General features: G+C 40.7%; 1 protein-coding gene across 1 annotated transcript in view; it reads right to left on the bottom strand.

Annotated features, from left to right (window-relative positions):
- Nucleotides 1-14,392, bottom strand: part of oprm1 (opioid receptor, mu 1) — a 41,371-nt gene that overhangs the window by 9,127 nt on the left and 17,852 nt on the right. Inside the window, exon 2 of the mRNA XM_050071938.1 lies at nucleotides 1,214-1,572. Coding sequence (XP_049927895.1) covers nucleotides 1,214-1,572 — 359 coding nt within the window. The remainder of the gene's footprint in view (nucleotides 1-1,213; nucleotides 1,573-14,392) is intronic.

Here is a 14,392-nt window from a genome sequence, read left to right on the forward strand (position 1 = left end):
GTTATAATCATTAAAAAGCAAAAGCAGCATGTGTATACATTCAGTAGGCTATATCTTCAGTAGCTAGCTAGCTAACCCTACACTTTTCAGGGTTTGATTTTGGTTTTGAAACAGGGAAGAAACGTTTATCTTTTTCCAACCTCTCCAGGTAACGAGTATCATTAATACACAACGTGCCCAATGCCAGTGTCAATGGAGCACAGCTGTGTTGTTGTCGGACCCTGGTCTGAGCCAGCTTGATGGTACGTTATGACTGGTCACTCTGCATCTGGGGCCGGGACTTAGTGAAGGGTCAGTTATCCAGAGAGGTCTCTTTCTATGATTTGAACTGCTATAAACACTGAATCAAGTGGTTTCACATTTAAAAAAATCAGCGGTTTTCCAATGCTACTCATCAAAGCGGGGCTGGGACGGTGCAACATGGCAGACTCCTTGGACAGAGACCCGCTCCCTACGTAGATATAAACGGCTCATTCTAAGGTAAGGTAAGGTAAGGTAAGGTAAGGGAAGGGAAGGGAAGGGAAGGGAAGGTTTCAGGTGATTTTACACCAGTGAAAACATACTTATTATATTATATTCCATTTCTGCTGATATATCCTCCTGAATCCTCCACACTGATCCGTAAAACTTTGACCATGAAGCATAACATTCCTGCTTGGAGTCTGACCATTTATTTAATTTCATCCCAATATTCCATCACCTCTCTGCCAAAATCTCATAAAGGCAGAAATGCCATTAAAAATACCACTGTCATGTGTCCTATGGCACTGAAGCAACAACATCTTTTAGCACCACGCAGAGTTACAACTTCACTGAGTCAGTAAATCCCTCATTATGCTCTCTCTTCAAAACAGAGCAGGATCACACATTAGCAATTTCAGTGGCAGTTTTCCCTCCATTTCCTCTGCAATTACGCAGAGACACCATCAGAGAAGCCTGACTGCAGGTAGCCTCTTGACTATGCAGATGGTTATATTAGTCACCAGCCGGGCATATAGCATTAAATGTTTCTTTTGTGCCATTACACAAAGGAACCTAAACAACTCTTGTGGATTGTCTCCTTTTATAGATCCTGCCTGAGTATATTGCTCTTAAGGCTGGAACACAGAGAATGAACTGAATGTGTTTTACTCCTGCTTTGTGCTTGTATTGCAAGACTTTGTCTGCTAAAAAAGCGCAGTCATGAATGGTTGCTACTTTTTGCACTTATTACTTTCTCTAACGGTGACAGCGGTGGAGGCCATGAACATCACAGGCAGCCCGATGGCCGAGGAGAGGATCCAGTTGCAGACGTTGACAATCTTGGCGTTACGCGGTGTCCTGAAGTCCAGCGCTTTGACTGGGTGGCACACAGCGACGTAGCGGTCAATGCTCATGGTGGTGAGCGTGAAGATGGAGGTGAACATGTTGTAGTAGTCGATGGACATCACCATCTTGCACAGTATGTCTCCAAACGGCCAGGTCCCCATCAGGTAGTTGACGCTCTGGAATGGTAGCGTGCTGGTGACCAAGGAGTCGGCCAGAGCCAGGTTGAAGATGTAGATGTTGGTGGCGGTCTTCATTTTGGTGTATCTGCAAAGAAAGCATACATTTATTATGAGACAACGGGTCCCTAGGCAAAGACATGTAAAACATCCCCCTACAAAATGGTGACTGCATCATCTGGGGCTGTTTTGAGTGTCTCTTTGTAGTCATTTTGTGTCTCATTTAAAGTCATTTTAAGTGTCTTTGTGGTTGTCTTGTACGTCTTTGTTGTATATTTGTGATTCTGAAGTCTTTCTGTAGTTATTTATGTGTCTCTTTGTATTTATTTTGAGCTTCTTGTCATCTCATTGGATCTCTTTGAGGTCATTTTGTGTCCCTTTGTAGCTGTTTTGAGTCTCTTTGAAGTTATTTTGTGTCTCTTTGTGGTTGTTTTGAGTATCTCCATGGGCTTTTGAGTGGTTTTAAAGTCCTTTTGTGTCTCTCTGTATTTATTTAGAGTCTCTTGTCACCTTTTTGGATCTCTGTAGTCCTTTTGTGTCTCTTTGTAGCAATTTCGAGTCTTTGTTGTCATTTTGTGTCTCCTTGTAGTGTTTTCGAATATATTTTGAGTGTCTTTGTAGCAATTTTGTGTCTTTCTGCATTTATTTTGAGTCTATTTGCAGTTGTTCTGTGTGTCTTTGTAGTCAGTCACTTTGAGTCACTCTGTAGTCATTTTTAAATGTCTTTGTAGTAATTTCTCTTCGTAGTCATGTAGATTGTCTTTGTAGTCATATTTGTGGGTGCGGAAGGTGGGTACGGAGGGTACTACAGCACCCCCTATTGACAAGGGGTGGAACAACAAAGTCTGTAAACAGCGGGCTATTTTACCATCACTCACGGGGTATTTGAACCTTTGTTTTAAATTTTGAACACGATTATATGATGAGGTGCCTGTCAGAAAATAGAATATAAAAAGAGATTTAAAATGCAGGACTTTTATTAATACCTTCGATCTGACATGACAATGTCATCACGTCAGCTCAAAGTGCAAAGAATCAAGGTCAGCTTATGGGTCAGCTAAACTTGGGGACATTTGCAGTAGTGAGAGCTGATCAATAGTGCGGACAGGGTGAACAAGTTGAGAAAGATCGGAACATTGCCAGGAAAGTTTTGGAGCTGCTTTTTAGATCCATAAAATATCTTGGGCATGAGGTACTTCCACTGCGGGGACATATCCATTGGGATGGATTCATAGCAACATCATTCCAAAGGAAATATTAGAAATTTTGGCACATTTAGTTCACAGAGAAGTTGTGATCGTGGTGAGGGAGCGCACATTTCTTTTGGAGTAACGGACCCACCGATGTAAGTAGCCTACGTCTGGAAATGACGGATATGTAACATTTATAGGTTAATACGTAGAGGATATGTTGAAACTTCCTTACATTTCAACAATACTGTGGCTAACGTGGCTATGTTTAGGCACAAAAAAACCCCACTTGGTTATGATTCGAAAAAGTTTTTGTTTTGGCTTAAAATACCTCTTTCGTTGGCACAATCATGGCTGGAAATGCTACAGATATCTCATTAAAAAACACCAGGTTTTGTTGTTTGCTGCTCTCGAACAGTTGTCTGCTGTGGGCTCCAGCTGGCAGCCATCTCACCTAAGTGCATGCACATACATAGTTATGTGCGCACATTTATGGCAGCACCCCTCAAGGAAAATATGTTTCTGTGTTCATGGTTGTTTTGTGACTCTTCAAGTCTCTGTGAAGGAGCAAAAGACACAATCTAAACAACGCTGAACCCCCTCAAACTCAGAAATATCCCTGGTACACTGGTCTGCAAATATGAATCAATAAATCATCATATTTATACACACAAGTAAAAGTGCAGTGAGGTCAATGTTGTCTTTTTGTCTCTGAACCACCGGAACAGCACTTACAACAATCTGGAAATCATCCAGACATTTGCAATAGAGATGTACCCTTTGAAGACATAAGAGACAACACAACAAGGACACAAGTAGAGTGCCAAGAAATTATTTAAATGTGTCGAGTTTGTGTTTGTACAGAGCGCGCTTCAACCATTGATCTCCTGCCATTCGAGCAACATTTGCAGAATGTGAATGAACAGCTGAAATTATTCCATAACTCCAGGTGCGTTGCAATCGCAGCAGGAGGTGCCTCATGAGCTGGGCAGAGCATCACTTGTGATGTTTTGTGAATAATTCAGACCCCTCGCATCAGCTACCAGCTCGTTTTGTAATGGCAAACTTCTGGTTTAATCAGTCCTAATGACTTTAAAGGAAGCTGTCCGCAGGAGTAAAGCCCCAGAGTCCTTGAGCTTTCAAATTCAATTCACTAAGAAACTATCTTCCTGAGTATGTTTACAGAACACACTGTGCACAAATGTTTGCTGAAATTTAAGTTTCAAATTATTCTAAAAAGTTTTGATAAACAGATAAAAAAGTTAAACCTGAAAGGACAGATAAGTGTATCCCTGAGTCAACTTGCCTCTCAGTAGCTTTGAGTTACTATCCAAAAACGGGTGATCAAAGGATTTCAGTGATGGTGATGGTGGATAATTGGTCAAAGAAGAGACAGGTAGTTCAAAGAGAATAGAGGATAGGGTGGTTCATAAAAATAGCAGATAGAGCATGGATCCATTAGTACAGAGGATGATGATTATAGATGTCTCAACTGCTGAGAGGTTATGCCAACAAAGAAATATATGATATTCAATGTTTGCTATGTCAAAAAAATATAAAAGAATCTATCTTGTGCGTCATAGCCCACAGCAGGAAGACCCCAAATGAAATGCGCAAGAAGCAATACAAATATTTTACTTGTGATTAAAATGCTATTAAAGCCAACATCCATTATTCATGAGAAAACTGTAGTCAAAATGTGTTTTTTATGGATTAAAAGGAAGTTTTAGCCACAGCCTGCAGCACACGACCACATCTGAATGCTTGTCAAGTCTAGGCAAAGTATGACATTTTAATCAAGCTGCTTTTGTTTTTCATAATGTTAAATGTGAGACAGATTGCTACTGCTGGGTCCCCAATGAGGTCAATATGCCTGTGGGTTATTATGGAGCTCTGCAGAGAGCTAATCAACCTACAATGAAAATATTATGAAGCTATTCAGGAATTAGAGGACGCTACCTGTGAAAGGCACTTAAATTCTGCTTTCACTGATTAATTTTGCACTTGTTTTCTCATCTAAGTGATAGTTAGACGAGAAGATTGATACCACTCTCCTGTCTGTTCATTAACCTCCTGAGACCCAAGCTGCTGTTTATTTTAGTGTGTAGTGAAGTACACTGTTTATTTCAGATCTTCAAAAGCTTATTTCAATGTTTGAACATTGCTGTTCGAAAGCAAAAGTACAAATAATGCAACTTTTGTCCAAAGCTGTGTCTCAATTCAGGGGCTGCATTTGATTGCGTCACATCGGTGCAACCAAGGCTGTCCCATTTCGAAGGCTACTTAAAATGCAACCGAGAAATGCAGCCTTCTTTGCCAGAATTTGGAGGATGCAACGGATGAATCCCTCTTGGCACAGCCTATCCCAAGATGCATTGCCCGCCGATGACGATTATACTAGTTTATTAGTTTAGTTTACTGGCAGAAGTCCACCAGCTGGTGATGCATTGTGGGATTTATACTTGGCCAAATACCGCTCAGGTGCGGTCTTACCGTAAGTATGGGTAAAGTACAAAAGCGCACTGCACTTTTGGTCGTCGTAGAAATGGGATAGACTTGCGCACTTACACTAAGCACATGGACGCGCACGTCAAGTGTCCAAGTGCGTAAGTGTGATCAAGCACGCATAATGGGACAGGCCCTCACTCCAAGTCCGAAGCGCACTCTGGCACAAAGCAGACCATTGGTAAATTCGGAGCGCTGCTGGAATGCACCGTTGAGCTCTTGGAGTAGCAAAGTGCACTCTGGGCACCCTGCCTGGGGAGACGGAGCAGCAGAGCGTCAAAGGGAGTGAATGTGTGATGAGCTTAACCGTTCGTTAATTCATGTAAAAACAGAACACTCCATTTCCTCGAACAACAGGGCTCTCACTTTAGTGTAGAGCATCAGATTGCATTTACAAACGCACCCATAATTGACATTTTTACACTTTGGTTTTCGTAGGTGTGATATAAGATATCAATTAGAGAGTTTTAGAGGTGCAGCTGACTGTTGGTTTATATCTATTCCTTTAATTCAATTTCCAAAGGCACAACAGTGATTGCACTGTTGCCCCACTTCTCAGTGTAAAGACTACTTAGACACATCCCTGTTGTAACGTTATTGAATTAATCTGGATGTGCAAAGTGACAATGATACATCACCCCCCCTGGCCTTCACTTTATTAAACCCCAGCTGTCATTCTACCTGCAAGGTAATTTACTCCTGTTCTGTTGCACCTCTCTCCTCAATAATCCTAAATCCTCTTAGCAACCAGAGATGACAGTGAGTTCATTAAATTCTGATTAACTTTAACACTGACAGCTCAGTGTGTTTGTTATTTCAGGCTTTATTTGAGCGGGGACCAACGAGACACCTCGAGATGCTGTAAAAGCTGTCACCCTACACTGAGTAGTGTTCTGGAGCTGGTGGTAATTTCCAACACCCCGTTATTGACTTTGAGCCTGTCGTTAACATGGCTGCAGATGACAGCTTGTGTTTCTCCTGTGTGTTGTGTGTCTGAGGCTTACGCATGTCCGGCATGCTGTGAGGGGGTTAATGGCCTCATCTCCTCTAAATTAAGTGAATGAGGTGTTTTATTAATGAGTTTTAAGCCTCTAATTTATTCTACGCCCTTGAGGTTTTGTCACGCTGATGATCACCCATTTATTGTCACCATGCTTTGGTTATATAATATTACCAGACGTCTCTGCTGTCTTTATCATTTAGATTTCTCAAACCTGGTGTATTACTAAATATACGATAGGAATAAATATTCAGTGGAATTAACAATTCAAGAGGAACATGTTTTAGCTCACGTGTACATGTTCTTGTTAACATGTTATGTCAGTGTTTCCAACATATTGCACACATATTATATTACAAAAACCACTTCTGTTGCTAAAAACTACCTTGCATGACTCTTCCTTTGTTGAGAGGTCAGTTGAGTCAAATAGCACAGACAATTCACTCATTGACCCTTACAACTGTGGTTATAGTTGCCATGTCAAGTGTAAAAGTGGAACATAGGCTGACAGGCTCTTTTCCACAGAGAATATAATGAGGACACAATGTTATGTGTAATTATCTCTCCTTCCATCAGTCAAACCTCCAAAGACCACGACCTCTACCTAACCTTAACCTCAAGTGCTTTGAGAGCCTTAACATAACCATAAAACATCATGCTTTGGTTGAAATGACCGAATATTGAAGGAAAAAAAATGTATACGGGATTTTTCTAAAAATCAATGTATTGACTCATGCAAAATGACCCAGTAGAAATGTGTGGTGGTATATTTATCTGTAGAAAATAGGCCTGTAGCCAAGTCTGATTTGGCCTTTTAATACAAATATTCAGCTCTTTGTTCCTTTGTCCATACAGAGTTTGAGAGTTTGAGTGTGTTTTGGCAGGATGTTCAGGGTGACAATGACATTCATGTAATATAGTAAACAAGCCAAGTTGGCCCTCCAAGCTAATGCTAATGTGCTAACTACATTAACAACAGACTGGAAATGTTGAAATGTTTTTACTGGAACTAGATATCAAACAAAAGCCAGAGGCTGTTTTGTATTATGTTGCTGTGAACTACAAATTCACCATTTCTATGCAGAAGGCAGACGATATTGCTTTTTGTTTGTTTGCTGGTTTCTTTTGTTGTTGTTTTTTTTTAAATTATGTTTTGGGCTTTTGCCTTTTTTTATTACAGGACAGCTTGAGAGTGACAAGAAAGGGGCCAGAGAGAAGGAGGATGACATGCAGCAAAGGGCTACAGGTTGGAACCGAGCCCTGGGCTACTGCAAGGACTGGGCTAGAGGTCGCTCCAAGACAATATCATCCCAGAGCCTGATCGGGCAAAGCCTCTCTTCACTCAGACTCACCTCGGGTCTGGGTCCACAGCTACCTGTTCCAGTACCAGTTAACCCTACCAAGGCCTGTACAGTAAAATCAGACACCAGACAACTGAGAGGGGCATGAGTCTGGAGGTTACTGGCAGATCTGAATCAGTGTCTGTGCTTCCCATCTGAGATTGCCTCCACTAACCTCAGATCAGACCTTGTGCTTTTCCTGTGGAGGAGGCCCACGAGCACTAGAGCCTTAAGTATGCCGAGCTGGCAGCTGATGCTGAGCAACACAGCTGGAAAGCAAAGGTTTGCCAAGTCGAAGTGGGCTGCAGAGGCTTCGTATGCAAGTCAACTACCAGGCTGCTCAAATAAATGGGAATTTGAGGCCAAGCCCAGCGTCACACAATCAAAGCCCTCTCTTTGTGGCTATGGATTAAGAGGAAAGATGCCACTTCGACCCTGAAATACTGCTAACAACAGCAGGGTACGACGGAGTGGGGGCGCACCTGGGACGCCGGGTGTTGCCGATGAGCCCTCTGGAGGTGTTGTGGGTCATCGAAACACCAGTGAAGGAGGGGACCCACCTGATGACCCCAGTCAAGCTTTTACCCACCCTAAACTCTCAACCCCTCTCCCCCAGCATGGCTCCAGCTCTAACCCGCAATTGCATGCATGTGCAACAACAATCGACCAGTTAAACTCCACCTCGATTAAAGTTAGGTAAGTTTTTCTCCTCATCAAAATGAGGGAGTAGGGGGAGGTAGAGTCTATGGCCCGGCCCAGCGGGGGAGGTCAGTCCACACAGACGTCTCGCCTTGTCTCTGCCTTCCCTATGCTCCTTCTTACTTTTCTGTCTACCTTTGCTCTTTCCTACTTTTCTATCCATCCAACCCTNTGCTCCTTCTTACTTTTCTGTCTACCTTTGCTCTTTCCTACTTTTCTATCCATCCAACCCTTTGGCTCCCACTCGGACCCCCAGACGGCACTATTACTCCCACTCATAGTCTCAAGTATGTGCATCAGGGATTGTTACATCTAGTCCTAAACTAAACAGTCCTAAACTCATTTTGCAGCTAAAATGAGGACCCTGCACACTGATTTTGCTGTGGTCGGGACGTCCTTGTGCACAGTGCACAGGTGAGGTTGCGTCTTTATAAAAAGGTGACTGTACAAATTGTAACTGACAATTCCTGCATATACCTTTAAAGATACATTTCTGGTGAATGCTTGGTAGATACATTTATTAAAAATGTTTTCTCATTATGTTGATGACAAATTAAATTCAGGTGGCATTACAGTTCATTCAAACGTATTTGTTATAGCAGTATATACAGGTAATTTCCAGGATGCAGGTGATGGAGAAGAGCTACCCACCTGCCGGTATTTCATCAAATTTAAAAACACCTTTATGAGCTGAGCATAGCTTGAATGATTATTGTGTTGTATTATTATATTCTACTGAGGAAATCTAATGCAATATTACTTATTAATTTCCATGCCTGCAGCAATCATTTGATAAGTATCATTCATAAGGAGGACACAAGCTTTATCTCTCACGGATGGTTTCTCATTTCAGAAGAAAACCCTGACAAGAAAATTGAAGCTGTGTTCTTTTCACATAAACAGAAGATAACAACATTGTCTCATTATATTTCAGCAAACAAACCACACATAAAAATGTTTACAGCAAATATTTAGCCTATTACTGACGGGAAGAAAGAGTGACAGCGAAGCCACAGAGAGACCAGACAGACGTAACCATCTGCAAAGACTAAATCTTCATTACGCTGCCTGTGTGTGTAAACAACACTTGACATCAGAAATAGCTCAATCTGCCTCTAAACCACCTTGACTTGGCGTTTTCCTGGACCACTGATGCACAGAGGCGGCAGATAGATGTGCCGTAATGGACCTTAAAATCACCCGAAAAAAGTCCATTCAGTGAAATCATGTATAATTCATGGCCCTCCATCAACCCATTAGCTGTGGTTCCCACCTGAGGGAGTGTGATGACTTCTCCTTCCTTCTGTTTTCCATCTTCATTTCTCCTTAAATGATAAAAAACTGATTTGATAATGACAGTTAATCATCCCTGAGACGATTCTGATGAGAAACTCGTGTTACAAATTCATCACACATGGTCCAAGTCAAAAAGAAACATCAGCCTTGTCCCCCAGGCTATCATCGAGGATGCGTTATTAAAACACCAAATAATTTGACACATACACAGATACACAACTGTGTCAGTTAAACTGTGGTAATTCTCTCATCTGAATATATTTACATAAAAAAGTAGGCATTTTGGCAAATTTTAATTATGATGACTTTGGTTTTACCCTTTCTTTGACAGAAGACCCTGAATAATCTTCTATGTGCGCTGTATGACAAATTACTGAAATGAAAATTACAATAACCTCTAGCATGGCTCCTTATGAGCCTCATCTGTTGCTGAATCTGTAATATGGAAACACAGAAAAAGCTATTTATTTGTTCATTATTCGTTCCTATTTTGGGCACTCGTTTTTGTTTTGCAGAATGAAAATTTCAGTGGTGACGTATTTAGACTTTGGCATATTAAAGGAATTAGAATTTTGATGATGCTTTATTTAGCTGTGGGTAAATAAATGGTTTATAATCCAGCCATTTATTTACATTTTTTCAAGCCTGCACAAACCATTTAAAGAATATTTTATTCACAAGAAAAAGCTCCAGAGAATGAACTCTGTTATTTGTTGTGTTGACACTGTAAAAACGAGAGGGGTTGTTGTTTTCATATGTTGTGGTGTTGCTATGTCTTACAACCCCTTTGGACCCGTGTAATTAATTTCATATTGTTGTGTTTTAGTACTTTGATGTTCCATTTTCACCTCGCCTGTGTTTACTCGGCACAAGTAAGGCGGACCCTTAGGATATGTTCAAAAGAGGTATATATTGATCTTGCACTTTTAGCTGCAAAAACATGTGTAACATTTAATTGGAAATCTGAATACCCACCTACGATACCTCAAGGGCTGAGCAACATCTCAGGTTACATCTACCCTGACATATATTCAATGTAAAAAACGACTTTGAAAATCTGGCTCCCACTTTGTTTTGCTTTCCTGTGCTGCATTGACAGCAGTAAATAAGGAAGCAGTCCCAAGCTGTCAAGTTAGGAGGCAGGTTGGGATGGTGGATTGGTCACAAAACACAGGACTTTCCCCACACAGGACATTCAGAACAAAATAGAACAGGCAGGAGTGAGTCTCTCTCTTGACAGGATATTTAAAAATAGTAGGTTGTACATTCAGTTCATTGCAGGCAAGTGCAGGGACTTAATGTTGCCGTGGCCCACAGGAATGACGCTCTGTGACGCTTTTTTTTCTCCAAGCGAGGATTAGAATATAAGCAGTTTACATAATCCCGTCAAAATGAATAGAAACACTTGAAGATCCACTCATTTCTAAAAGTCTGTGTCATCCAAGAGAGACAATTAAAGTGGTGTTTGGCCTAATAATTGGGGAAAGTGAAAATTGGCACGTTCAATCTGAGAACGATGCAACGTCTTGCTACGGTTTGGGTTGAACAAGTCTTCTTCAAAACAAAGTGTGATGGGCTTATTGATAACCTACGCTTTCTTTCACTTGGAGGGTGTGTCAAAAGTGTTACCCAATCAGCAGCTACGTGTACATGACATGACACAATTAGGAGTGGTCTGCAATGTGATTTTAAGACATATGTCTCTTTTGCTATTGTTACTAACGTATCAATGTGAAGTGGCACTTAAATAAACATTTCTACTCCACTCCAATCCAATAGATATATAATGGTAATTATTACAATATCACATCACAACAACAGGGATCAGCAGTAATGATAGACCTAATACTCGCCTTGAAGTTCAGAATTGGATTATCCTTCATCTGAAATGTTTGCCTTGTCATCCTGAAAAGCGAGGCAAATGTTGCATCACTGTAATTAGGATTATTGGGACTATAATTAGTTTCCACATACCCCTTCACTTGACTGGCATGTTCTCTGCTATTCTGGATAGCAAGGGAGGCGACTGTAACATTGAGCCTAGTATTAAGCACATATTTAAATCGATTTCTGGTTCTGGTGCTTGCGTAACACAACAGGGTGTTCAACGTACCACCGTTTTCATTTAAATAAGGATTTTGCTGTGTTTTCTCAGGGCTGAATGTGCCACAGGTTTATATCAGTACGTCCTCTCAGCAGGGAGGGCACAAGCCCTGTTAAGATGTAGGAAGACAGGTAAAATAGTTGTGCAGTAAATGGCGTTCAATTAAATCTGGTGCACTTTTCATTATGTGTGCCTACAGGTCACAAGTTATGATGTCAGCAGTTACTGAGAAATATTTTTGTACTGTAAGTCTCCAGCTTTCTTTAGTGTTTTTGTTTCTTTCTTCATCTTAATTGAGTTTTGTTAAATTGCTTTTTAGCCTCTATTCCAGTGATTGTTTTGTCAATAAATGCCACCATTTTGCACGTACGCCAGCCAGATTTTAATTGTGGTATTTTGAGTAAACAGACCTTTTAAACACTGTTCACATACATATTTAGACTCTAAAACTCTCCACTGGTGCTCTCTGTGTCACTGGGATGACTCAAGCTACCCCCCCGCTGGTCAATAACAAAGAACGGACATTGGCCCAGTTATTTCTGGCTGGCATTAATGTCCGAGCCTTGAGTTTGATTACAGACAAAAATGAGACAGTGACAGACGTGAACGCGTGAACCGGAGAGAAAATACATTCTGCCGACACAGCATGTTCACGACTCATGAATATGGTATGCTGCATGCAGCCGCTCAAATGTGCCTGAATGTTAATAAGTTGATAACTGTCTATCTTCATGTGAGGCTCGTGCTCACCATGGCAACAACATTGACCAGACAGGGGAGGATGTGGCAGGCGTGATTATAATAACAGAGCATAACAACATAATGACGGTGACACGTGTGAAAATTAATATTTGTGCTAACATTGCTTGGATTCAATGTGGCAGCAACAAGAGAAACCTTTTACGTCTTTGTGGGCAAACAAAATACACGTGGCATGTACTTATTATGTTGTTTTGGAGGTTTGGAAATCATTTGGACTTTTTTTTCTGTGTTCATACGTCCCCTCACTCCCACTAGCTGATTCAGTGTGATGGCTTCACACTGAATGCCACAGCCCCTAAAGGAGAATGTTAAACCTCTATGGAAATCTAATTCAGTGTAAGTTTAGTTAATGGCAAAATAATAAAACATAAAAGCAAAGTGATTATAAAAAACGAGCTGAGGCTATTAATTTGTGTTAAGTGAGACAGAAAAAACACAAGGGGTTATAAAAATACAACAGGATTAAGATTTATTACAGTTTACAGCTAATGATCTGCTCATGGTTGCCTTTAAATAAACATTTGTGTGTTTTTGTTGCCTGGTGCTTTGTTGAATGTGTCAAATTCATAGTTTTGGAATGTTAACAGAGTTCAATAACGTGGCTGGATGGTTAAAGCTACTCCGTAAACACCACTGTGAGCTCCTTGTTTCTATCTCTGCAGCAAGCCTGGAGTGAATCAACAGTTTTGTCACCGTATTTCAACAAATGTCAAGATGCTACACTCGTGGCCAACAGTTTGGAACAGAGGGTGATTAATTTTCATGGCTCTTGTTAACACAGCAAGATAAACATAATTCATCACCGATGCTGGCCGGCGTATGTGTGGCTCTGTGTATGATTCATGGGGTGCTGCTGGGTGTGGATAAACCATTAAGGTCTGGTTGGAGAAACAGAGGCTGCTCATGTGAACAGACATCTGTAAGCCTCTGGCTCTGACCAATAACACTGTCCATGCACTCTGCAGGGAGCGTGATGGATTAGGGTGCTCAGGGTGTGACTGTGTGCATGTCTGACTGCCGAGCATGTGTTTCTGAGATCTGAGCTCTACTGTATGTATGTAGTATTCATGTTAGTGTGTGATATGGATAAAATCCTCAATCACTGTTATAGAATTATTATTAAGATATTTATATTTGTAAATTCTATGGACAAAAAACTGGACCGCACAATTTATGTTTGACTGATGTACTTCATTACATACCTGTCAATTTAAGGCACTCCATCACACTGATGATGATGTAAAATCCAATACTGCCATGAACAAGTCCTTCTCATTGATTAGTGATATTACCCACAATGACCTCATTCACCCAGAGATTTTAAAGGGATAGTCACCATGTTATAAACAACATGGCAAAATCTGAAGACAGCTTGCAAGTTTATGTTGTCTTTTAACAGGAGTGAGGCTGTGATACTCATAGATCAGAAAACCAAACTGTTAGATCGATAAAAAGAAGAGTAGATAGATGGACAAATGGATAGGTAGGGGTGGGCGATATGGCCCTAAAATAATATCATGATATTTCAGGGTATTTTTGCGATAACAATATTCTTGACCATATGACAAATTAGTAAAAACAAAATATATATATATATATATGTTAGGAAAATAGAACTGCAGCGAAATAAGTGATATAGTTTTACAGTTTGCTTCAAATACTCAGTAAAAACTAAATAAAAATGATCTCTCATTTCTATAGTTTCTGAACAACAACAGTATCTCAGAGTGAGATTCAGATTCTGTATACAATATTAATAGTTCAACAAAATAAAATCTACCACAAATGACACATTTACACAGCTCCCTGGGATCTATGTATATAAATCAACAGGTGATTTCCTTCTTTAAGCTGAGTTGTTTTTTTCCCACCTGGACCTTTATGCTCTGCCATTTCTCCTCTAATCATCACGCTGTAACCCGTGACAGGCTGTTATGATACCACAACTATCACATAAAACATTCATGCAGTTTATTCCACACGACCGAAGATGCTTCTCTTTTTGGAACCAC

The sequence above is a fragment of the Epinephelus moara genome, chromosome 19 (genome assembly GCF_006386435.1).
Source record: "Epinephelus moara isolate mb chromosome 19, YSFRI_EMoa_1.0, whole genome shotgun sequence".
NCBI classification, from domain to species: domain Eukaryota; kingdom Metazoa; phylum Chordata; class Actinopteri; order Perciformes; family Serranidae; genus Epinephelus; species Epinephelus moara.